Raw genomic sequence first — 27,498 nt, forward strand, 5'->3', positions numbered from 1 at the left:
CACAATTCACTTATGTGGAAATTGGCTTGGCCTTGCCCTTTCCATTTATGTGGAATCCATGTCTTATATGTTCATCACGAATCATTTTACTTAAGCCTTAACAAATGTACATAGTCCAACTTTCCCCACAGCTGCTGTAGCTCAGAATTGTAGTATCAGATCTCTTTGTTTACGCACGACCAATGTGGCAAATTGTGTCCCTCTGGCACATTTGTGATGACAGCATCCGTACAAAATAGTTTTGACATTATGTTTCAAAAACATAACATGGCTCTCTTGCTTTCATTTTTATATATGTAGTTGCCGCCACCTGTAATCACAAATGAGCATCTTTTTCAATTCACTTGTTTCCGTTGTAATAATCTTCACCACTGCTTTTAACATGGCATCAGGCTTAACTTTCACGAAAACCGATTACTTTGAATATATTTTTCACAAATGCGTATGGCTAAGTCTTTTCCATGACTGTCGGCATACAGGAGCCACCCTTTGCTGCATCTTGGCGTTGGAAAGTTCGTTCTTTGCTCTTTTTTGGGAGTTTTGTCATTACTTTTTGGCTCCTCTATGTTTGTTGTATTACAACAATTTGCAACTTCTGCCAAGTATTTATTTGGTAATGGTATAACTTAGGCTTTACTTTCATGCAGTTAGGTCCCCCACCTCTGTGCCATGTTTTCTGTGCAGAACAACCATTAACAACAGCGTTGTCATGAGTTAGTCAACGATTCTGATCTACTGCATTATATTTTATTTCCAGCTTGATATTTCGCCAGTAGCTCTTGATACTTCCTCAGTAGTTCTTACTATTTTGTATCGATTGTCACTAGGTCATCTGTTGGCACACTTATTATTTTTCTATTGTCTGTGTTCATTATTTCATTTTCTACAGCACTTACGAAGGTCTTTACAGCATTCCAGTCATTTTTGTCTTTTATATAGTTCAGATTGACTTTCGCACATTGTCATGGTACACCGGTACTTGCAGTTCACACACAGGGTACCACTTTTCACTTTTTTACGCACAGGGTACCACTTTTCACTTTTTTACGCAAGTTTTACAAATTTCACCGTCACTTTTTAAAGAAAAAGAACACAGTTATACAAAAAAAAGGTGCATTTGATACCATCTTGTAACTTCAGGCAAGAACACTGTGTGGTAATCTTGTCAGAACTGATTGTATGAATGGCAGCTTTTTATATGCTTTCTTTATACAGTGCGTTCACCTCAAGTTTGTGGTGGCCTTTCTGCCTTATGCTGGAGGAATAGCTTCAAAAATAGGAAGAAGTTCCAGCAGCCACTGCAGATGCTTCTTCTCCCCCACATCCCCTCCTGTGACTAGCATTTTTTAATGGTTGGTCCCCCCCCCCCCCCCCCCCCCAGTCGAGTTTAACATTACAAAAGCAACACACAAATTATTTTCATGGACATAAGTCGTCTTCCTTTGGATGGGCATTGCATCATTCCCACAGATTGTATTTATGCTTATTTTTTAACAAAACATTACACCATGAAGGTTAATTAAGAGCATGCAATTCCAGCAATGGTGTACCTAGCGAAAACATTTACAAAATAAATTTTTATTTTACTTGTATTTTAGAAAATTTTGTTCGACAATTACCAAAAATAAAGTGTAAAGCATACAGCAGACAACAGAAAAAAAACAGCCTTTCCAAAGTTCAGGTGCTCGATGTATGTTTGCTGATTCCTATGTTTAGTGCAAGGATGCTGTTTTTATATCTGACAGATGTGTTGTCAGATGGGTCTGTTCAGATCTCGTTTCGCCACATTTTGAGTAAGTGCATGTGAGGTGAAGTAGTGAGCGGAAATTTGGGAAAACTGAGTGAAAGCAATGCACTAAATAGCAGCTGATTGAGACACCAACCAGGGACATGAAACAGGACAGAAAATTTTGCAGATGACGTGCTGTCAAAAAGACTACCAAAAACGAGCACTAAAATTGATGTATAACGACACAGTTAAGTTAGCGATGTAATTTTAAGAAAAAAATTTGACCCACAGAAGATGACACATTGATGACCAAACATGTCTGGGTAAATATAAAAATAAACTAATTGTGTTTGAATAAGGCTGATTTCCAAAACAACCCAGTAGTTATCTTTTTGCACGTTTTAGAATTACAGATGGCCAGACTCATTCATCCTTGGGAACTTCAGCGGTGATCGCTCTCTTTTTGGGAACCATTCATTTTTACTTGCTAACCATTCATTGTGCTTGGTATACGGTTCTTATGAAAAATTGAAAATTAGTAGAATAGGTGACTGAAAACGGAAGGCACCAAGAGGGGGCACTTGCCTCCGCCCTGGAGTACAGAGTTTTTATTCATAACAGAATTCTCACACACTTGTAATTTTCGTGATTCTGCAAAACCTCTCATTTAGCCAACTGTAGCGTTATGTGGCTGATAGCAGTGAAATAATATAAGGTGGCACATGAAAAACCGGCCCCGAGTATAGACTGTTCACCAATTACGCAGGATTTGTTGACTGCTACAAGCAGAATTGATAAACATGTAATAATTAGGCAGTGAAGGAATAACAAATAGCAGACAAACTATTTTGAAACAATAGATGTCTATTGGTTGGTGACAGTGAGCAGTCTAGTACTCGGGGCCGATTTTTTGTGTGCCACCCTGTACCACTGAAATAATATTGTAGAAGTTGTTATATTCTCTTTCCAAAATGTGACGCCAGACACTCGGTTGTGGAACGCAGACTTCATTCAGTTGTAAGTCGGTCTGCCTTCCATAACAATGGACATGCTCTTTTATCTGAGATCAAAAAAAGAGGGGAAAATGGCCACTCATGTGTGCTGTGCCGACTTCATTTGCATGTGTATAACAAAAAAAATCTTGTCTTTTTATAAGTATTTCTTCTGCTGTTTATCAAAATAGTGAAGTAAGCTGATATGCCGTTTTGTTAGCTGAAAAGATGTATGTTAACATAACACACAATTTTATGTAATTTACGTAATTATAAAATACATTTTAATTGCCAGTCATGGACGCTGAATAAAATACGAAAAGAACCAGAAACTCAGAGTTCAAAAAAGGGTTGAAACCCATCTAGAATGGGCGTGCGCAGCAAATGAAATGAACAACTCTATACTGAACTAACTACGAGCAGTCAGCAGTGGAACTGTGACAAGTGGCCACACGAAGAAGGAAGAGTCTGGGCGAGCAAGTCCGAGGCAGATGGGAAAGGGACCGAGGCTGGAATGAGACTGGCCGACATGCCGTTGCAGGAACAAGAACGACTGTTTCCCGTACCTGGGAACTATAAGTAGAAAGCAGCAACAGAGACTGACGGGGATGGGGCTGAGTCTGGAATGAAACCAGGCGATGTGCAGTTGTGGGAACCAGACCGACCGTTTCCCGTTCCCAGGAACAAAAAGCAGAAAGCCGCGACTGAAGTGAACTATGAAAGACCGTTCCTTAGATTTCGTTCATTGCTCGTTCCATTCATCTTGATGAACTGTTCCTTTGGACCCATTAGTTCGCAAACAACCCACCTCTAGTAAGAATGCTTTGCTTTCTGGCAGACAATACACTTTCCCACCACCTGTAGTACCCTCCATCTAAGGTTGGGGAAATAACAATATTTACATATTTTGTCAGTGCATTTTGCAGTGCCGTAACTGCCCCAAGTATTGTGTGTGTACAAGATAAAATCGCCCACATATTCCTATGGCAAATACACATGCCATTGTACTTGTTTGGGGTGGTTCCTACAGAACAGTACACCTATGTGAATAGTGAAAAATGTTTTTAACTTTTCATCACCGTTTTGCGTAAGTTTTGCTCTTACCTCATGCCAGCACGTGTCTTCCTGTTGTAATTGCTCCATGTGTTTACATGTGTGGACATAGCATGATCAAAGCATCAGTTCCCTAAGTTCCACTTGCTGTTCTTGAGACGCACTTTGATTCACTTACCTTCATGTTTATTGTGTCAATGTTTACCTCTTCTGCTGCTGACTGTTTGTTATTGTGTGTGTTGTCAAACATAACTATGGGATTTACCAATTGAACCTCAAAGTTGTAACTTCAGTTTCATATCTCAGTACATCCCCTGATTAGGTCTATTGCAAATAATTGGTTATTTACAGTGAAATCACATTGGCCCTTTCATATATCAATTTGTACTTGGTATGTCCTAAATGTATCCATACTGATAATACAATCAACTATTAATTTCTCTACTAAGAAAATATTGTATCATACTGAAAACAGTCCTAATTGGATGGGGATTAAGGCTTGTATTTTGACTCCTTTCGATTTCTGACCAGTCACAGTTTGAACCTTGCAATTTTGCACTGGCAGTGTGGATATATGCCCAAGTTTCTTCAGTTCTTGGAAGAATCCCTGTGACATCAAATTAGTTGCAATACCTCTGTCGAGCACAATGGATACATCAAGGACAAATATTTTGGCTTTAATAGTAGCTTGTACCTTTCCATCTGTCAAGTTTTGCTGTGTACTCTCATTACTTTGATACAGATCATCTTCCACATCACTATCTTGAGTGTACCTGATAAATCAAGTGTCAATCAAGCTCATGCCTCCATTCTCCCACCAGTTTGCAGAACTCTCACCCCTACCATGACTGGTTCGAGTTTTCCAGTGCCGCGGTGGCATCGGTCTCTAGGTCAGGTGTAACTTCTAGTATGTGGACTGTTGGTGTTTGATTACACCAGTTAGTATCCTGTGAGGCTGTAGACTTGAATTCTCTTTGCCTTTGGGTGTTATTCAGCTTGTGTGTTTTACTTTGTTGGCCAAATTCCACTCTGTGGATTATACGGCTGTCTAGCATTGTTTTGTGTTTGCCAAGTGATCAGCTGATTATGGCCGGTAGCTTGTTTCTGTACATACTGTACAGGCTGGCCATAATCTACTTGGCCATTGGAGTTGTTTTTCTTAAATTTTTGCTCATTTCCTTTATATCTGCCCTTAAATTTACAGCACCCTTTGTGTAGCCAACAACAAATCTAATTTTCTGGTCTTCTTGCCAGGTACGAGGTAAAACATTTCAAAATGCTCTAATAAAGACCACGGGGTTTGCTCTTTTCTTTTCAGAGGTCGATGCCTAAGTAATCCCTGCAAGTAATGTTGACAAACATGCCATGCTGTCAGTGACAGGCATGTTTGTTTGCTTGTGGCTTAGCGCATGGCAACTGCACTTGCTCGACATGTACCACTACTGGCAAGAGTTGCTACATTCTGCAACCTTCGCTATTTTTCTTCAACGGGCAAGCCATGTATTTTGGGTAACCAATGAAAGTATCTAACTTCTCTAAAAGCATGAGTTTGTTTTCTGTCAAATGTTGTTTTGGAATGAAAGTAGTTTCAGCACTACTTCCCCTTAATCTTTCCTCTTCATCCTTTAAACCTAAATCTATTGTAGCTAGAAATTGACTTTCTTTCTCTTTTAGAGAGTCTTCTACTGTATCTACATAAATTTTGCACTTGGCCACCATCTTTTCAGCAAGGGTGCTGCCCTTATACAGCATCCTAGCTTCAGCTTTTTCAGTTATTTCCTTTACATCTGCACATATCTTATCTGTATTTTTTGGCAAATTTTGACTAAACTTCACTGGTCTACTCTTAGAATCCACTTTTGTAGTTCTCTAGGTAAGTTTTTGCACACGTCTTGCAGCTCGCTGACTGCATTCGTCTAATTTTTTGCTGACGTATCCACTTGGGATTGCATCTCCTGGATTTGGGATTATGCTTCACTGAGGTTTTAAAACTCACCTGCTAGTTGTTCCTGTTTATTGTCTACAATTGATACGCTTTTCGTTAACGTATCTGTATTGTGGGAGATGTCTAATTATTTCTTGTTTTAATTGTTTACTTAGCTTTGTCAACTTTGCGGATATTTTGTCAGATAATGCAGTGCATATAGTCTTGCTCACCTCTATGAACTGATGACTAATATTATTCTTGAAACCATAAGATGCCTGATTTTGCTGTGTAAACTGTTGTCCTATACCCTTAAGTTGTTGTTGTTATACTTTCCTGAAATTCCTGTTTTTTGTAAACTTTTGTGTTATTTGTTGCATGTATTTTATCACATAGTGTGTCTCACTAGTATTTACATTGCTTTTGTGAACGTGTTTCCTGTTCTTGCATTTGTGATGTCGTGAGCAAGTAATCAAAGGAATTTTCCCTTTTGTGCCCTTCAGTTTCACTATTTGAAAAAATGTTTCCCAGTGAGAACTGAGAAATTGTCTCATCGAAGGCCATAAGAGTGACATTATGATTAGTTATATTACCAGTGTCATCATTTTTTGATAGTGGGACGCCAACCTTGTTTTGGTTGCCATCGGCCAGTTAACGAGTTGGCGCTTTATCTTCTACTGTTGCCAGCCTCAAATTTCAGACATCTTGGCATATTGCATTTTGTAATGAATTTTCAACAATGGCCATTTCCTTTGACTCCATTGTGAATAGTTTTTAAAAATATTATAATTTTTTTATTTTTATTTATTTTATTTTTTTCTCAAAAATTAAATTTTATCTGTATCGGTACTTTCCAATTAAAGTAGGTTTATCTGCGTATTTACTAATGAACCCGATTATTATCTGTCACATTCTTATAGAATTTGAATGCCTTATCTTGCTCTTTAATGACGACTTTGTACAAATTTTCACCTTTCCTGTAGAAACGCACTTTCCATAAAGGATATTAATTGGAAGGAAAAGAGATTATCTACTACCAGAGAGATGACACCAAGTGCGGCCATATAAGCAGCCAGCATAGCAGCTTCCTACTTTTACTGCTGAAATCAGCATTCCCGTCTCCTCTTGTTTGTAGGCAGTATTTAATTTTAATTTGCTCTGTCAATGTTTTTATCATTTCCAATCCCATGGACATGTAACAAATACCCTATGAAAGGTTCATTAGTCTCTTGTAACAAAAATATGAATCATTTATCTCAGAACTTTTTAACTCAACAATTGAAAGGTCTGTTCATATTTTGCTAAGCACTGTCCTTTAAACAGTCACCATTGAATATTGATGCGTGGAGGAATGCACGTTAATTAATAATTGCTTGTATAATTGGAAAAACTGATTGGAAAGAGTATTTGAAAGAAATTTGAAGGTAATTTATGAATCGGTAACAATTGTGGGTGAACTTTAACTGGTACCAATATCAGCAGACCTTCAGTATCAATACAGTGAAGGTCAACATTCATAATTTGTGTTATGTACTGCTTCACATTAATTCCATTGTATTTAGTCTTGATTGCGAAAATGTCAATGCAGGATCGCTCCTCCAGGATATTGCGAAAATTCTACTTGTCTGCTCCGAACCTCTTGATGTAGGATCTCGGCAGCGAGTGAAATGATGAACAGATAGGAGTGGACATTTTAAATGTGCGAACAAATCTTGCTTTTTCTAATAGCTTTTTATAACACTTTTAATGTACGATTGAAGTACACATTTTTTAACAATGGTGGTATAACGGATCCAAGCATACGTATGTATGCTGCCACTTACTGAAACAAAATTGTGAAGACACATGAATTTACAAATTGAAGAGCGTCTTTCATACTTTGTTTCATAGAGATATCTAACGATGTATCAAAACATTATCCTTGCCACAAAACAACTCATTAATTTACCTTTGGTGGGTCCATAACCCATTCAGTTTACATATAGCTTAGATATAAGAAAAGAACTAAAAAATAATATTATTCAATACATATAATGAAAATAGTATTAGTGTAGTTCTTGCACATTCAGACATTTTGGCACTAAAGCAATAAATTTTGCTGAAATATACTAATTTTAGTAAATTTTCTCATTTTGTGGCACTTTGAAAGCACCAAACATACATCGCACTATGCCCTGGTAGTGTTGGAATAACCATTTTTTACACTTTCAAAACATTTCACATGTATAGCATATATGAATTTCGCATAGCCGTAGGTAGAACCCAATAGTTTTGTCGTACTTGGGAATTCTTAGGATGTTCAACTAAAAGCCAAGCGTTATTGCTGTTTAGCTATTTAATTTATTCACTTGTAGCTCGCAACCATTTTTGGTTCTCATTTGACTACAATACATCAGGACAACAGTTTGGGTCATTATGTCATAAACACCAACTTTTGTTAGCATCAAGAATACAGAACTCCCCATGGAGCTTGGTTTTATTCATTGTCTTTTGTTGTCCTGTTTATCTTCTCTTTTCTTCAAACATCCAGAACCTTCTGCTTTCAGGAACTTAGTTAGTTCTCTTAGTTTGTAACAATTTCTTCACTCGTAACGTCCTACAGAATTAAGTGCACAAAGTTTCTTTTCCCCCTTTGACTTCCTATGGAAGCAACAGGTGTGTGACTCTTCTTGTATCTTCTGCTTGAGATACCACATCCCTGCATTTCAGATCTGAGAATTTTCCAAATGTATATCAAATTCAAAATTCACTACAGGAACTACATACTACTTCTAGCTTAATTTTAAATGATGGCCCAAAATTTTACAAGTAAACCAGACCTGTCACTGTCGTTACCATAACTAACAAGTTGTCAGTCGTTGCCATGGCTAACAGGTTGCCAGTCGTTGCCATGGCTAACAGGTTGCCAGTCGTTGCCCCAGTCGTTGCCATGGCTAACAGGTTGCCAGTCGTTGCCATGGCTAACAGGTTGCCAGTCGTTGCCATGGCTAACAGGTTGCCAGTCGTTGCCATGGCTAACAGGTTGCCAGTCGTTGCCATGGCTAACAGGTTGCCAGTCGTTGCCATGGCTAAAAAGTTGCCAAAATAAGGCCTTATCATCAAACTTTGAACAGGAAAGTTTGTATGAACGTAGCAGCCTGTGCCAAAAATGCTCAGGTGATCAAGTTTTCCTGCAACTTGATTGAATCATAGCTCATAAAGGAGTTTTGTCTGGTACTGAAGACATTCATGTATGATTTAATGTACAAACTGCTGTGTTGTAAGCTTCAGCCCACACTCCTGTGGCTCATCTACTAGAGTTCAGCATTGAATTTGCAGCTTCAGCAGTTGTTCTAATTTTGTGTTCAGCTACATTTTGTTCATGGATATAAGATAGGGGCATTGATAATTCCATTCCTTTGCCCAAAAGCAATTCCTTCACTTCCATATTATTGGATTATTTGTTTCCATCACATTAAAATTGTTTAAGATTATGCCCAAGGTTTCAGCTTCCTTTAAAAATCAGATGCATAATAAACTTCATAATAAAATTCAATGAAGTTTACTATGATTGTCTTTAAAGATACATAGTACTGAGCACACATGAATGTCTGTAATCATTGATCCATTAACATAGGCATTGATTAACTGTCCAGTAACTATAGAGCAGTTTACTCATAATTTGAATGGTATATATGCATTTTCCCTATAGCTTTTTTTTTATAAATCATCTTCACGACCTTCTATATTTTCAAATTTCTTCAATATTTCTTTACGTGTTGTTCATTTTGATGACCAAATCATTCATGGAAAAAAAGTTGTATTGTAGCCATTACATGTGACAGCACTGACAGAACAAATGAAGTTTGCATCTGGCACATATAAAGTGTTGTCCATTCTAGCACTTAACCACTTATTTTGTTGTCTAATTGAGATATCAACAAAGTACGAGGCATGTTTTTTAAGTAAGTACCATTTTGAAATTAAAAAAAGAAGATATCTCAATAATTTCATTTTTCCATGAAAGCCTGTACCTTAATCTACTTTTCTACATAATTTCTGTTAATATTGAGGCACTTGTCATAACGTGCCAGTTTTTGAATACCCTCCTCATAGAAATTTGCTGCCTGACTTGTTAACCACTGCATCACCACAGCTTTGACTTAGTCATCATCTTGAGGATGCTGACCGCCCAGGTGTTTCTTCAAGTGCTGGAACATAAAGTGTAAAGCATCTGTTTTCTCTCACTGTATTGTCCACTTCCTGCACCAAACTTTCATTAATGACCGAAGGACGCCCACTCCGTTGTTCATCATGCACATTTGTGCAGCCATCTTTAAATGCTCTCACCCACTTTCTTACCATTCCATCACTCATAATGTTTTCTCCGTAAACTGCACAGATCTCACGATGAATATCGATCACTTTTAGACCTTTAGCACTAAGAAATCTTATAACAGCCCGTACTTCACAGTTGACGGGACTCAACGATTATCAGAGGCATCTTTAAACACTTGGTACACAACATAAACAAGGGAAAATCAGACTGTAATGGCGTCAGTGCATAGACAACAGATGTAGGTACCCAGTGCGCACGCGCAGAATGCTGACCACAGTGCTGCGGCCGAGGTGTGGCAAACACACCTCATACTATTTATTCAGGGTAATCTGCTCTGTAGCACCACTGTCACAGTACTCTTTTATTTGCATCAGTAGTTTCGTGGTGTATGAAGTGAGTACATTGTTTCTGCTGACCTTCTCCTTCTGCATTGCATCAGCACTGTCATGTGTTCTGTTGACACTCCACTGCCCAATTAAATAGTTGTCTGCATTTATTATACAGAAATTTTCATTTTGCTTGCCCTTTTGAAATATTCACATACTGTTGTTTTGTTCCCTTTTTCACACGTTAGAAATAACAAACGTATTTGTTGTCACATTTTGTTCAGGCACTTCATTCACACAGAGTTCGCAGTAAGTAAATTCAGATATTAATTTTCTGAGGTTGTATCCATAAATCTTTTCCCTACACAGCAGATAAAATTTATCCATTTAATATTCTTTCAGTCAACACTTGTCTTCTTCTTTTGCTAATTTGTTATTTAGATCTATGAAAAACTTTACAGTTTGCCATGTGTGCTAACATCTACTGTTTGATCATGCTTGATCAAAGTAGAGTTTTCAGTTAACTTGTTTAAACTTTGTGTGCTGCTACGTTCAAATCATGCATGTAATTCGTCCCACATTTCTTTAGCAGTATTGCAAGTGAACATTTCATCAACAGGTTTACCAAGTGCAACAACCATAATGCCTCACGGTTCATGTCACTGCGGTAGACCTAGATGCAAGACCTCTTCCATGCATCGTCCCACTACCATCTACTCCAGCCCTGTAGTCATGTTACAGATATCTCCTGCCACATTAAAATCATGGCTGCCAATGAAAGTAGCTAGGACAATCTACCATCTTAGCAACAACAACTGTGTCATGTTCTACATGGGCATCACAACTAACAAGCTGTTGTCAGTCATGAATGGTCACTGTCAGACAGTGGCCAAGAGACAACCGGACCACCCCTTGCTATGCATTCTGTCCAACACATTGCACTTCACTTTGACTCCTGTGTCATCTGGATTCTTCCCACCAACACTATCAACACATTCTTGGTTCCTGTAACCCCCTGCCCTCCACCTGCCTATTCCCTTCTTCCTTGCTCTCTCACCAGCATTAAATACATCTTCTATCCCAACAATGTACCTGCACAGTCATTTCCCCTTCTCTCCTCCCGTTTCCTTGTTAACCATCCTTGTGGAGAATGTAGAATAATTGCCCACGTGGTAAGACAGAAGTTAGCTAGAGAAAGAATCTGAACGTGCATGGACCAACAGTGCAAGAGAGTCAAGTTCCGTATCAACTAAATTTCTTCAAAATAGTAAAAAGTTTTTTAAACAGGATAAGTGTGATTATTTGGACTCTGAACAATTATTACTCAGGCACAACACCAGTTGTTTGTTTGCAGTTATCTTAAAAGATGTGTCACATGCTGTGACATGAGTACTATGTAATTATTAGATATAACTGTTGTTGTTTTATGTAATTAAAACAGGGATGGGGGGGAGGCTGTGTGGAACATACAAATTTTCAAATCTTTATCGAATTGACTTATCATTCTTCATATTTATTTAATTGGTTCAAATGTAATTTTTTAGATTACTAATCCTTTGCCATGTCATTTAAATCATATTGTCTATTTGATTTGCTCTTATTTTGTTTTATAATCTTTTTTTACCATTTGGAATATTTGTGTATATGAATTTTACTTATTTTTTATATAATTTCTTCTGTTTTGTCATTTTTATATTTTCATCAACGCTACTGTGTGGGTTTCTATTCCTCATATTGCTTAAATGTTGTTTTATTAATAACCCCTTCCTTAATTTAAATCTTCATCTGCATTATTTTCCCCATGGTGCAATAAGAATTTGTTTTTTAAATGTTTGTGTGATGATTGCCATCCAATAGAATGTACCTTTTGCAATGAAAATGACATTATTGAAACCTCTGCATAGCTGATGTAAATAGATAATTTCATACTTTTCTTTTTTTAACTGATAGATCACCATTTTTTAATACTGTGACATTGAAATAATAAAAATCACATGCACAGACATTCTGATCTTTCTTTTTTAATGAGAAAATAAGAGCACATGAAATAGTTAACAAGATGTACCAAAATATGAGAAATTGTAAAAAAAAATTGCATTTAAAACAATTAAATGAATAAAAATAATGTTCAAAGTTATTTAAATAAAAATTTTAAAGTAAGATGATTTCTAGCATCTGACAGGATTCAAACCCACAACCTTCTGCATGTTAAGAATGTACCTTAGTCACTACACCATAACACCACTGTGTACTACATCATTTTTAAGCTTCCCAAATATCACGCAAAATATGGGCCACTGGGCTGAATGGCTGTAGGGTGTAAATAGTTTCAAAAAGTCAATCACACACCTGGGAACCTCTTCTTGTCAGTGTGTAATAGTCTAAAATGAGGTGACAAGCAGCGTACTAAATCTACAGTCAAAAAATGCAAACAAAATTCTCTCTCTCTCTCTCTCTCTCTCTCTCTCTCTCTCTCTCTCAAACACAGATGATGTGACTTACCGAACAAAAGTGCTGGCAGGTCGGTAGACACACAAACAAACACAAACATACACATGAAATTCAAGCTTTCGCAACAAACTGTTGCCTCATCAGGAAAGAGGGAAGGAGAGGGAAAGACGAAAGGATGTGGGTTTTAAGGGAGAGGGTAAGGAGTCATTCCAATCCCGGGAGCAGAAAGACTTACCTTAGGGGGGAAAAAGGACAGGTATACACTCGAGCACACACACACACACACACACACACACACACACACACACACATACATACATATATATATATATATATATACATATATACATATATACATATATATATACATACATATATATATATATATATATATATATGTGTGTGTGTGTGTGTGTGTGTGTGTGTGTGTGTGTGTGTGTGTGTGTGTGTGTGTGTGTGTTCGAGTGTATACCTGTCCTTTTTTCCCCCTAAGGTAAGTCTTTCTGCTCCCGGGATTGGAATGACTCCTTACCCTCTCCCTTAAAACCCACATCCTTTCGTCTTTCCCTCTCCTTCCCTCTTTCCTGATGAGGCAACAGTTTGTTGCGAAAGCTTGAATTTCATGTGTATGTTTGTGTTTGTTTGTGTGTCTACCGACCTGCCAGCACTTTTGTTCGGTAAGTCACATCATCTGTGTTTGAGAGAGAGAGAGAGAATTTTGTTTGCATTTTTTGACTGTAGATTTAGTACGCTGCTTGTCACCTCATTTTAGACTATTACACACTGACAAGAAGAGGTTCCCAGGTGTGTGATTGACTTTTTGAAACTATTTACACCCTGCAGCTATTCAGCCCAGTGGCCCATATTTTGCGTGATATTTGGGAAGCTTAAAAATGATGATATATATATCCATCCACACATATACAGACACAAGCAGACATGTTAAAAGGCAAAGAGTTTGGGCAGAGATGTCAGTCGAGGCGGAAGTGCAGAGGCAAAGATGTTGTTGAATGACAGGTGAGGTATGAGTGTCGGCAACTTGAAATTAGCGGAGGTTGAGGCCTGGTGGATAACGGGAAGAGAGGATATACTGAAGGGCAAGTTCCCATCTCCGGAGTTCAGATAGGTTGGTGTTAGTGGGAAGTATCCAGATAACCCGGACAGTGTAACACTGTACCAACAATTAAAGAGAATAGCCATGGGTACCAGTATGGCCCCCTCATATGTCAACCATCTACACATGCTGGGAACATTCCACTAAGCTCTCTCTCATCCACAAATACCTCAAAAGGTCTAGTTGATTCTAATGGCTCACCTCTCTGCATATTACGTAGCAAGCTACTTTACAACAATTGTACAGTCCATGGCACCTGTTAAGATATGCCAACATTTAGACATTATACATCCCGATTGCAAAGATAAAAATGAAGAACTTTTTAAACATAAGAAAGAACTGTTATTAAGAAGCCAAAAGACTATGAAGTATGCAACTCTAACTGGGAATGAAAAAGCCATGGATGCATTGTATTTGGTCAGCTTAACCTATTGCACAAGTGAGCAAAGCACACACTGTCACTGAGAATTTAATAAAACCATACGCAGCAGACATAACACAACGTGCTTGATGAAAATCTGCAGAGCACGTTTCTACAGTGCCGCTTTTGAGTGACACTGTTTTGTGTTGAATGGACAGTCTTGAAGCCTGTATCAAATAAAAGCTGTTTGGTCATCTTCAAAATGACAAATTCGTATTGGACGAGTCAGCTGACACTGCTGGACTGGTCATGTTGCTCATAATTGTTCAATATCCATATAAATGTTCACTCAAACACAATTTGTCATGTTCACATCACTGCCAATTAACTCTATTGGAAAAGAAATTTTTAGCACAATTAACAATTTGTTCAAACAAACCCTCCAATTGTGTCAATATTTGTACAGACGGGGCCAAGGCAGTGACTGGTAAGAAGCAGTATCACTAATAAGTAAAGCACCCAGTTATTGTATCCTGTAAGAACAAGAGCTTGTGATAAACAAGATTTGAAATCTAAAATTGGTTCTTGATGAAGTAGTAAAAATGATCAGTTACATTAATTCCACTCTCTTCAGTGCTGAATGTTTTCAATATTGCGTGAAGATTATGGGAGCAGATATAAAATGCTCTGCTGCACACCGAGGTTAGATTGTTACTTCAGGGAAGACTTAACAAAGTTATTCAAACTAAGTTCTGAATTACAAACTTTTATAACACACACTTCTTTTAAGGTAAAACCAATTGAGTGATAAGAGTTGTTCAGACTAGCGTTTTCAGCACATATATTTGGAAAAATTAATGAGTTTAAATCAATCTATACAAGGAAAACAAACGACAGTTTTCAATACTAATAACAAAATAACAGTCTTCAAAAAAATTAATATTTGGATTGTTTGTGTTGGGAAGAAAGAACTAGAAAGCTTTTTAACCGTGAAGGTGTTCATTAGTGAGACAGCAGCATTACCAAATAAAATATTTGAAGAACTGGTTCAACGTTCCCTCAGTATGCGCATGTCTTTTGAGACATATGTTCCTGAAGAGCAGAATACGTACAAAACTAAAAATGAATTGATGGGTTCATAATCTTTTAGTACTAAATTTGCAGAAGCCAAAAAATATGTCAAACAAAATCTATGAATCCTGTTTAGGAAAGATATATTCAGATAGGCTACCATTCCCAACAACATAATTGTGTGTAATGGGATTGTCAGCATATGCTGCTACATAGATAAAATACTGCAATAGGCTGGATAATGAACCTAACATGCAGCTTCAACAGTTATCTATAAAACCTCATGTTAAACAGTCGGTCAGAAATAAAAACCTTTGTATCTTCCATTAAATGGAAACAATTTTATCAATTTACATTGGAATCAGTACAGTGTATTTTATTATTGTGCATTGTTTTGTACAGCATTGTAGAAGTCAGTAATCCATAATGTACTTATTTTTGTACGATTTTCATTAAATTATTATCTGAGAGTATGCTGAAAAGTAATACCTTCGAAGTTCTTATGCTAAAGCTCTTTAAATAAAACAAATTTCATTAACATTCTACATCTTTAGCCTACATATTAATTCCACAAAATAGTCACCCTGGTGACAACACATTTCTCACAATGAGAGATCAGTTTGTTGATACTGTCAATGTGGAATGTTTAGATTTGCTGACTGCAACACAGCTGCATCTGTGCTTGCATCACTATGAAAGCGAAGTCCTCGAAGGTGTTCTTTAAGTTTTGGAAATAGAGGAAAGTTGGATGGGGCAAAGTCAACACTGTGTGTGTGTGTGTGTGTGTGTGTGTGTGTGTGTGTGTGTGTGTGTGTGTGTGTGTTCCTGAGGGACCAAACTGCTGAGGTCATCGGCCCCTAGACTTACACTCTACTTAAACGAACTTGTGCTAAGGACCGCACACATACGCATGCACGCGCGCGCCCGAGGGAGGACTCAAACCTCCAGCAGGAGTCTGCACTGTATGGAGTACAATTAATGATAGTGAATCCAAGGCATTGGCTTGTTGCAGATGTATCAGTGCTCGTGTGTGGTATGGCATTGTCATGCTGAAGGAGAGCATGCTCCATATGCACATAAACTCTTCGAATTTGTGCTTTCAGTTTTCTGTAAATTTTGTCAAGCACTGAAATAGTTACATTCAACACCACCAGGTTGTTATTGCACTATAATTTGGAGCCCTCTAGCGGCGGAGTGTTAAAACTTCTCTCGGTGAAGCCAGAAAGTTGACTGTGTAATATGCGTGAAATATAATACCTCAACTGATACTGAGAACAGAATAAAAAATTTGGAGGGCTTACCTTTCAGCATGCCCTCATAATTAAAAAATGGCCATAAAATCCGGTTTTACTAATTTTAGGACTCCATAAAATATTAAATATTTCAAAATGATTTTATTGCTAAAAAAGTTCGAGGACGGGTGGTGAAAGTTACATATGCCAAAAGATGTGCAGTTTAATGCAGTTATTCTCAGACATTACACATGCATTTATGCCTTGTTGATCTCATTAACAGCGAAAACATAAATAGCAGTTTCACGTGAAATACTACACAGAAAGGAAACGTGCAAAAATACACATCAATATGAAACACCAAATGTAACAAAAGATTTTTCAGTCACCTTTGAAGATGGTGTCTTCACTATTGACATCAGGCATATCAATTTTGAATGACGCCTAATTTATATTGTTGTAATTTAAATGAAATTGCACCTGTTTACTAAATATATATTAACAGTAACTATTCTGCACAAATATGAGGAGGAAATTTGTGGGGTTATCATATGCTGCTATCATATCTAATGTATGTGTAATAGAATAAGTGTTACATTTGCGTTTTCAAATACTTAAGATTCCGTGTCATACAGCTCGTAATTTGAATATTTGAACAATAATTTAATCATAACTGCAAACATTTCTCTTTCATTTGAGATTGTACATTCTGTAGCTATTGGTGTTTGTGAGCGATTAATGTTTTTGTAAGCTGTGAAAAATTGTCATTCTTAATTTGCACCATATCTCTGTTAATAATTGTCAGGCAGAATGCCTCAAAAAGTCGCTGAATTCACCTCAAAGAGGCAAACAAAATGATTTACTCAGATTCATTGTTGCTTCATTAAATCCCATGAAAATTAACATTACAGTGGATACATTGTGCTTCCATAGAAGTCCTCCCAAGTTACACAACTCCAAAGTCTTCTGGATAAGCCTGTCACCGGGTCTTTCCTACTTCTACTCTGATAAGAAGAGTTTGCTACCTCTCCTCTTATGTCTGCCAATTCTACCTCTTGTACTGCCCTTCTGTCCCATCCTACGCTCTTGAGACAAGTCTTAGCCCTCACACCTTTGTTCGTTCTAAAGTCTGTTTGTTATGGAATAAATTAATTAAAATTTTAGAGCATGATTGTACAAGTTCATATATGATGATAAACAGTTGAAATAAGATTTGTGAGAAGTATATCATACGATTGTGTGTATATTATCCTAAATGAAGTTTTGCGCAATAGGTAGAATATTTCTTATGTCTACATCAAAAACACATGGAGTTGAACATTGCAGAAATGTGTAAAGTTAAAAATTATTACATTCCATCTTGGCGTGGTGATACGGCAGCTTTATTATTGCTACTATTTAAAAAAGAGTTGCACAGTGTTCTTTATTAACTCAAGAACTATGTGTCTTGCATGGATTCAGCATTATCAGGTATTTTAATTTTTTTTTAAACATAAGCTGAGGGTTCCCTGTCCGGGTGAAATGTGTCGTTCTTGAGTTAATAAGGAACACTGTGCAACCTAAAGCTGTTTTTTAAATAGTGTAAAGTTTGAGTATAATCCATTTATTGATCCAAAAGCTATTGTGAATTATTTTTTTGTTTACTCATTTATTTATAGTGTGTAGTGCCCAGTGTTGTATTGTGTCTGGACCTTACTAACCAGGAGACAGGAGACCGAGAGGTGAACTTGCCTCTTTGCCTATCAATATGTGCAGTATGACCCCGTTGCCGCTGTTATCTGCGTCTTTGCCATATATATATTCACACACTTCACTGTCAGTATACATTAAGTCTGTGTTTAGGGCTATAATATCCTTATCACTTTTATTGTATGCTATTTCTGCTAGCTTAATGCCTCTGGTTGATTACATTAAATCTATCACACAGGAAACAACCAATATGAATCAGAACAATTATATTAGTAGCCACAGGTATAGTTTGCAAATTTCTGTGTAAATACCTCCTGCAGAGGACATGTGTCACTATAATCTAAAATATTTACAGCTTTTGCAGCTCCCTCAAAGAATCCAGTTCCAATAGCAGGCATTTCCTCAAAGAAGCAGGATGTTGATACTCAAAACAACCTGTGCATGCAAATGCTCTTTCTAACATCACAGAATACAGCATCTGTGAGAAATAGATTATCTGCACATGCCTTGTTGTTGCTGATTCCTACGATTACATTGACTGAATTGAGAAGTTTGGGCATTTTGTTCTGTACAGATATGGTACCTTTCCATTCATAGTATTTTTGAAAAATACATTTAGTGCTGTCCTTGACTCTAGTTGTAAACACATTTACAGCCAGTTTATGGCTGGCACACATAACACTATAGCATTGTTGGGAAATTACGGTGCAGTATTTTGCAAGTTTTTTTTAAGCTTTCTACCAGTTGTCTGTAAGATCCAGTAATGGTAGGAATATAAACCTATGCTGAATGTTAAATACACCTTAAAAATACAATGTGTATAATGGTTAGTGAGTAGTGGATGCTTACATTGTGAGAATGAGGCTCAAAATTGTGCGATCTGTGTTGTGAAATCAACTTGGGTTTTGTACAGGAAGTTTTCATTGTTTTGGATAAGCCCATGTATTTGATTGTACTGTGATGCCAACTGGTTTACTGTTGATGTGGGTGAAATGTTTCTAAAGGACCTTTCTTGATCACAGATGGGAGTACAACATACTTGGTTTTTGTACAGGAGTTTTTATTGTTTTGGATAAGGCCATCTATTTGATTGTACTGAGAGACTAATAGGTTTACTGCTGATATGAGTTAAATGTTCATAAAATTCATTTCTTGATTACAGATGGAGTAAGACATGCTGTGGCAAGTGCTGGAATAAGAGAGACACCAGATATGGAAGCAGCTGGAGAAGATTTAGAGCTTCAGGCTGCTTATCGTGAACAGATGAAGTTGTCTTTCCAGGACAATGTAGGCACAAGTTCTGATGTGACAAATGAACGATTCCCAAATACAACAAAATATTTTGAAAAATAATATACTATTCCTTGTGATTTGCATGATTGCCACTTGTGGACATTACATTACTTCTGTTGAAGATAACTTTGCAGTTGAGTTCCTGTCACTGTACGACATATATTTGCCTATTACGACACTTGGTGCAACTAGTGTGCCATAATTTCAAATGTGAATGCAGTTGGTGTTGAAATTATATTACTAAAAACCAGCTGTTGAGGGACACACACATACTGCACTTCCAACAACTGGAAATAGATTAGAGTTCATGCTGAGCATTTATTTGATAATGTAATTCTAAACTGGTTTGCATTAATCAAGTATTAATCGTAATCATTTTTACTTTTTACTTCAAGTAATTTGACATAGTTGAAATTAAACTTTGATTTGATATCTCTAAATTTGATTATTCGTGTATCTATAATACATTTTGAATTTCTTTTATTGAAATGATGTCGAAATTGTGTAGCAGCTGTTCAGGAATGTTGAGCCTTGGAAATTTTTGCAAGTGCGCCATTTGCAGTTGCTCACTGTTCACATCAGTGTATCTTATTATTCATTAAAGGCAAAAATTTATAAGTTGTCAACATTCTGAGTATAGTTACTTCCTTAATTTCCTTAGACATAAGTTTACTTATTTACGTTTACTTTCTGAGGAAATAATGTGATATGTATAGAAGGGCCATGTAATAAAATGAAATTCAAACCTATAGTAATAATAATAATAGTAACAACAATAAATAGTTGTAAGGCATCTGAATATGTAATAGGAACAAATTGATGATGTTAATAGATCTTTTTTACCTTAAAATTTCACAGGTTTAAATACAAAGTACAACTGAAAATCTAAGAGTTCATCTGTAAAATGCCCCAAATGCCAGAAACAGCATCTAAGTGATGTGGTAAACATGTGAAATTGGTTTGGCGGGTACGGATAGATAACAATGTCTTTCAAATAGTTACCAGTGTTTATGAAGGTCTTACAGAATTTTAGGACATATTTACTCTGATAAACTAATGAGGTACTGGAGGGTTGATAGTTCGAAGCATAATTTGGGATGAATAATGATTTGTGGTAATATGTTGTTGCACGCAATTCTAATTTGTCTACCCAATTCCCTTGCGTTTCTATTAAAGGGGCAGTCACTTAGTTTGAAACAAGAATGGTCCATTGTGAGCAATAACCATAAAATTTTGTTAAAAAAGTTGAAACGGATGCTTTATGGCAAAACTTAATGGGTGTAAGGTATCGCAGACTCCAGCTCCAATGTACTTATGTTTCAATGACATGTACATGTCTGTACAAGCAATAGCTACATCTACATAATCCGCAAGCTACCATACAGTGCATGGCAGGGGTACGTTGTGTCATTGCTAGTCATTTCCTTTCCTGTACCACTTGAAAATGGAGGGATTGGAATATGATTGTCTGTGTGCCTCAGTAAGAGCACAAAGTTCTCTATCTTGTCTTCCCAGACTTGTGTGAAATGTTGGTGGACAGCAATTGAATCACACTGCAGTTGGCAGCAAATTCTGTCTCTAAATTTCCACAAACATTTCATGAAGAGAACATTGTCTTCCCTCCAGAGATTCTCATTTGAGTTCGCAAAGCATTATTAATCTGTTCTAGTGGGATCCCAAACACTGGAGCAGGACTGAGGAATGGTCGCAGTAATGGTCTATATACATTCCCTTTTATAGAAGTGCTGCACTTGCCTGAAATTATCCCAAGTTGACCATTTACCTTTCTGCACCTTACATGCTAGTTCCATTTCATGTCACTTTGCAACACTACGTCTAGATATTTAATCAATACGACTCTGTTCAGCAGGACACCACCAATACTGTAGATGAACATTACAGGATTGTTTTTCCTAGTTGTAAGAACAGATACCTCTTTTGGTAAGTTCATGTTTAATAACAAAAACATAACAGCTGTAAAATGCTGGAAAGGTAATCACTTAGAGAGGACTTAAGACTGACATGTGGTGCACAGAAATGTGTATTAGAAAACAGTCGTAACTAACGTTTGATCTCTCTCTCTCTCTCTCTCTCTCTCTCTCTCTCTCTCTCTCTCTCTCTCTCTCTCTCTCTCGACTGATTACTGAAAGCAGCTGCCTGTGTAGATGGAGACTGGGGAGGGAGGGGGGGGGGGCCACACGTGAGTTCAGAGTGTAGGGAATATAAGGGCATGGGGGGGGGGGGGAGGGAGGGGGGAGTGTAGAGGGAGACAGCCAAGGGAGGAGAGGGGAAAGAAAAAAGGGGTCGGGGAGGGGGGGAGTGCATGTGTACACACTTGGGACGGATGGAGAAAGAGTGGTGGGAGAAGGCAGTAGAACGGATTATGCAGATGGCCTGAGTAGTGAAGCAGCTGTTCAAGTAATTTGTGTTGTAGTTTGCAGCATGTTCAGCAACTGGATGGTCAAGTTTGCGGTTTTCCATATTGGTCTTGCAGTAGCGTTCTCGCTTCCCGTGCATGGGGTCCTGGGTTCAATTCCCGGCGGGGTCAGGGATTTTCTCTGCCTCGTGATGACTGGGTGTTGTGTGTCCATCGTCATTTCGTAGTCATTGACTCAAAAGTCGCTGAAGTGGCGTCAACTAAAAACGACTTACAATACGGCGGCCGAACTTCCCCCACATGGGGCCTCCCGGCCAACAATGCCATACGATCATTTCATTTCATTTAATAGTTTGGTGATGGCCATTCCTGCAAGTAAATAGTTGGGTACTTGTCATGTCATAGAATACTGTGTAGCAATTTCAGTATGTCTGATATATAACATGGCTGATTTTGCAGGTGGTCCTTACTTTTATAGGGTACAAAATGTCTGTGACTGGACTGCAGTAGGATGTGGTGGATGGGACAGGTCATGCACCCGGGCTTGCCACAGGGGAATGACTCATGGGTTGCAGGATTGGAAGTAGGGATGGACAAGGATATTCTGTAGGTTGGGAGAGTGGCAGAACACTTCTTTGGATAATGTGGACAGGATTTTGAGTTGCATATCCCTCATCTCAGGACACGGCAAGAGGTAGTCCAAGCTTTCGTGAAGGATGTGCTTGAGCTTCTAAAGGCTACAGTGGTATCTGGTGAGTAAAGGGGTGCCGGTCAGTGGCTGGTGAACAGGGTCATTGGTACCAAGAGGAGGAGATGGCATGGAAGATTTGTGTTTGAATGGGCTGGATGGAATAGTGCCTGAAAGTAAAAGCTCTGGTAAGGTTATAAGTATGTTTTGACACTCCATGGGTGATAGGGCTGTATGGTAGAGGCTTCTTCACATGGTTTGAGTGACAGCTGTCAAAATGGAGGTTCTATTGGTGGCTGGTGGGCTTGATATGAATGAATGGACGTAGTGGAAGAGGCTGCTGAGTGTTGGAGATCAGCATCTTTGCTCCAGCCTCCATAACCTTTACACCTCCTTAATCCACTTACTTGGTCCTTCTCAACTAAATGAGCCTATATGTTGATGTCCACGTTTCATAGGGCTTCATAAATATGTCTGTTCATATCAATCCCGGCAACCACCAACAGTACATCCACTTAGACAGCTGTCACCTGTTGCATGTCAAGGAGCCTCTTCCATTCAGCCACGCCACCCATGAATGCCCCATCTGCAGTGTAAAGCTGGATTTGTCACTACAGGGGCCATATGGATACTGCCTGCTTCCACCACTCTTCCTTATGCTTTCCTGTGCCTGTTTCTGTCTTCGTCCATAAACCCCCCCCTCCCCAAATACGTGTGTAATTGCTTTCAGTAATCATAATTCAATTATCAGTCTCACCACTATTGTGACTGTGTGCATTTGGAAGTCTGTGTGAACATTTTCCCTTTTTCTAGTAAGAGTACAAGAGTGTGAAAACTACTTTTAGCTGTTGTCTATTATGTGTTCGTGTGTGCCACGAGTTAGCCCACTATGTAAGTGGTTACCTTTCCCTTATTATACGTACTTTTTCATCGGAGAATTCCACTATTGTTTTACAGTAGTGGAAGTCTGTGTAAAGGCATGAATATTTGTAGGAAAAATAACATTGCCATTTGAATTAATTGTACATTGTGTATGCAGTATTGTGAGATCCAGTATACTGACAAATGCAGTCAAATGGTATCGCATTTGATGTCAGTAGTTCTGCATGTAACAAGGCATTAATGTTTCAGGTGGTAGAGAGGGGAACTAGATATAAAGCCAGTCAGCTCTGTGCTATGTTAGTGAGTGCATACATGCCTTTCCTGCAGATAGGAAACAGTCATCATTAGTGATAGTGCGTACTGTTTATGTAAACCGCAATTGTGATTTTGCTAGATGGAAAACCATTATCACGTGATGGAAAAGCAAAAATAAAATGGGTGTGCAGAAGATGGAAAATCAAAAATTGGTCTGCAGAAAGAAATGAGACTCTCCAGTCGACAAATAGCCAAGAAGTGAAACTGTAAAAGTACAGTGATTTCTAATTTTGTTAGCTTGAGCGCACAATATGGACAGAAAGGAAAGTATGGACATAGTAGAAACCTGTCTGAGACATCGAAACTATTACTTTCATGCGAAGCAAGGGCCACGTCCTATTATTCTTCTCAAATCATAAACATCTTGCATTCAAGAAGTGCCTGCAGAAGCCTGCTTTAACACCCAAACATAAACAGGCTAATTCAGATTTTCTGAGAACCGTATGTCATGATCTTGTGAATGGGATAAAGTGTTAATTTAATATTTCTAATTTATAGAATTCTCATTGGTCTGGCCGAGTCACATTGTAATTCCTCCACAATATTTCAATAGAGGACACGTTGCAATCTTCGGGTGGCTCTGATGAATGCTGCACTGCTCCTTTCAATGTCCTGTATGTGCTAGCTGTTACTCCGTCCACCACCTTGCTCTACCTGTTTCCACACAGTTGTCCACACAGATGCCATGGTGATAGTGGCGGAGTTGGTAGCGAAAGTGGCGCATCAGTCCGCACTCTGGCCTGCGGTGTCCTCACTATCGCCATCAGGCACAGACACCACTGTCCGAGAACACCTCTTCCTTTCCAGGTTCAGTGCAGAGTTCTATGTCTGACTGAGGTGTAGGCTCCTATATTTATTAATTAGACCATCTTGCAGTTTGATTTCAATGGCCTCTTTAATTACACAGTCAGAGGAGGAGGAGGATTGCCGAAGTATTTTGGTGTTTTTGTAATCCATAGTGCGGCCAGTAGTTGACCATGGCTGATTTGGTGGTCTGGCATAGTTCTTTATGGCTTTTATGTTCACGGCACCTCTCTTCTGTTGTGCAATTGCTTTCCCAAATGTACAATTTGCTGCACTGGCAGGGGAGTTGGTAAATTCCTGCTTCGCCGTTACTCTGCTAGGCTCAGTAAAGGATAATATAGGTCTCCAGAAACCAGGTGATTATCAAATCCCCTGCCAGTGCGGCAAATAAAACATTGGGGTATCCATTTGCACAGTAGAAGAGAGGTGCCATGAACATAAACACCATACTAAACTATGCAAGATCACCAAATCAGCAAGTCCACTAAAGAGACAGCTTACACTACACTTGTTCGTCCTCTGTTAGAATATTGCTGCGCGGTGTGGGATCCTTACCAGGTGGGATTGACGGAGGACATCGAAAAGGTGCAAAAAAGGGCAGCTCGTTTTGTATTATCACGTAATAGGGGAGAGAGTGTGGCAGATATGATACGCGAATTGGGATGGAAGTCATTAAAGCAAAGACGTTTTTCGTCGCAGCGAGATCTATTTACGAAATTTCAGTCACCAACTTTCTCTTCCGAATGCGAAAATATTTTGTTGAGTCCAACCTACATAGGTAGGAATGATCATCAAAATAAAATAAGAGAAATCAGAGCTCGAACAGAAAGCTTTAGGTGTTCGTTTTTCCCGCGCGCTGTTCAGGAGTGGAATGGTAGAGATATAGTATGATTGTGGTTCGATGAACCCTCTGCCAAGCACTTAAATGTGAATTGCAGACTAGTCATGTAGATGTAGATGTAGATGTATGGCTTACCATAGTACGAGGACCTAGGAGATGAAAGCTGCTACAACAAAAAAGTGGTCTGAAGATAAAGATATCAGTGTCTTTCCCTGGCCTGCATGTAGTCTAGATTTGAACCCTATGGAAAGCCTATGGAGGATACTTGCAAGGCGTGTTTATCTCAATGGAAGGCAATTTAAAGCTATATGTGAGCTGAAAAGAGCTATACAAGAGGAGGGTGACAATTTCACTGCAAGAACTACAAACGCTAACAAAGCCAATGCCAAAGAGAATTTTTGAGATAGTTGGCAAGAACGTAGGTTGGACACAGACTGACACTGCATAACACAACAGGACAGTGAGTGACATTATAACATTTTTCATAGAGGAAATGCTGATGCCTTATTTTTTTAGTTGTGGTATGAAAGAACTATGTAATTCCATCATGATTGTTTGTCTTATACGTTATCTACTACTTTCATAATAAATTTGATACATGTATGCTTCAGACGACATATATTACTTTCGTACAATCCTTGCCTTTATACTGATTTCCGCTTCTGTATTTATAAAAACTGAACTGAAAATAGCGACTGTACTGAAAAATGCAGCTATCATTTAATGTAATGCTTGGAGCATACATATAACCCCATATGAGGGAATGTTCCCATTAAAAGAAATGGGACAGTTAGTACGTATGTCACCATCTCTCTCAGATGGACAATACAGAAACTACCAGGCAGATCATCTTCACTCTCCACCATCTTGAACTAGCTTATTGGAGACACTAGATCCTTGGCAGCGAACATGAAAGTGAAGGTTTGTTGGCAGGTTGTAACGTGTTCACGGAACATTCTGCAGCACAATGTCACACTGGTGACTGGTGTCCTGTTACAGTATCTGTTGACATGACTCAGCTGATACATATGTTATGTGCCCTTTAATCTCAGGGTAATTGACCCCTGGTGTTGGGAACTCATGAATGGATGCATTCAGTGAGTATCTGATGCAGTGGTAGCCTGACCACATGCTAACACTCTGCTGTTTCACAGCTGATGCTGCTTTTCTTTGCTAATCGTTAATGATGAGTGACTACTTCATGAGCTAAACATAGGGATATCTCTGGCACACCATTACGGTTTTTGTTCGAAATTGAACCTTTTCTTTTAGGAAGGAGAAAAGGTGTGAAGTGAAACAGCCAATGTTCAGAAGGTTCATGAGTCATTCGTTAGACGACACCTTTATTGTTTATCCATCTTATTAGAAGACAAAGAAAGAAGCTCATATAAATTTGTCATAACAGAACTGCTGGAAACCAGTAGAAAGAGACTGCACTGTAGGACTCTGTTTTCAAGATTGCTTCAACATTATACCACACTGAAAGTTCATTTTAAGTTATTGTATATTTAAGAATTCAGTGAATATCTATTGCTAACAATTCTTGCAAAGCTTCGTAATTTTAGACAAAAGATTCATGCACAACAATAATTTAAATAAAATTTCTTCAAGAGCTGGCAGTGTAAACTTATCGTTGACATGCTAGGTGTGAGCATTCAAATAACAATTTGAAGGGCTAAAAGTAATGTATGGTCATATAACTTGAGCAATTATTCTAACTGCGCCAGTGTGACAGTACTTGAACCTGCAATTTCTGGATGTCAAGAGATAGGAGAGATCACATGAAAAGCAGTAAATAGAAATATGCCAATAGGTGTTGCTACCTGGGGTTGCGTTTTAAACAGGTCAAGACCAGAGGTGTTAGCAACGCAGTGGTCTCTGCAATAAGATAACTGTATGGAGCTAAGTCTTCAAAGCTGCAGTCAGCGGCCAAGTGTAAAAGTGTATGCCACGAAGAATCGCTGATACCTTGTCAGCGAGTCATGATGTCACTCCCGCAAGTCAGTGTCGCAGTCATGTACTGTGCTGGTGAAAGCAG

General features: G+C 38.3%; 1 protein-coding gene across 6 annotated transcripts in view; it reads left to right on the forward strand.

The window, feature by feature from the left end:
* The window catches only part of LOC124615782 (large proline-rich protein BAG6), a 227,613-nt gene extending 207,434 nt beyond the window's left edge, over positions 1–20,179 (forward strand). For all 6 annotated transcript variants that reach the window (XM_047143900.1, XM_047143945.1, XM_047143927.1 and 3 more), the window contains exon 23: positions 19,423–20,179. In XM_047143900.1, the coding sequence (XP_046999856.1) occupies positions 19,423–19,613 (191 nt within the window). In that variant the 3' untranslated portion in view covers positions 19,614–20,179. The remainder of the gene's footprint in view (positions 1–19,422) is intronic.
* Positions 20,180–27,498: the final 7,319 nt, after the last annotated feature.

This window comes from Schistocerca americana, chromosome 1 (assembly GCF_021461395.2).
Source record: "Schistocerca americana isolate TAMUIC-IGC-003095 chromosome 1, iqSchAmer2.1, whole genome shotgun sequence".
NCBI classification, from domain to species: Eukaryota; Metazoa; Arthropoda; class Insecta; order Orthoptera; family Acrididae; genus Schistocerca; species Schistocerca americana.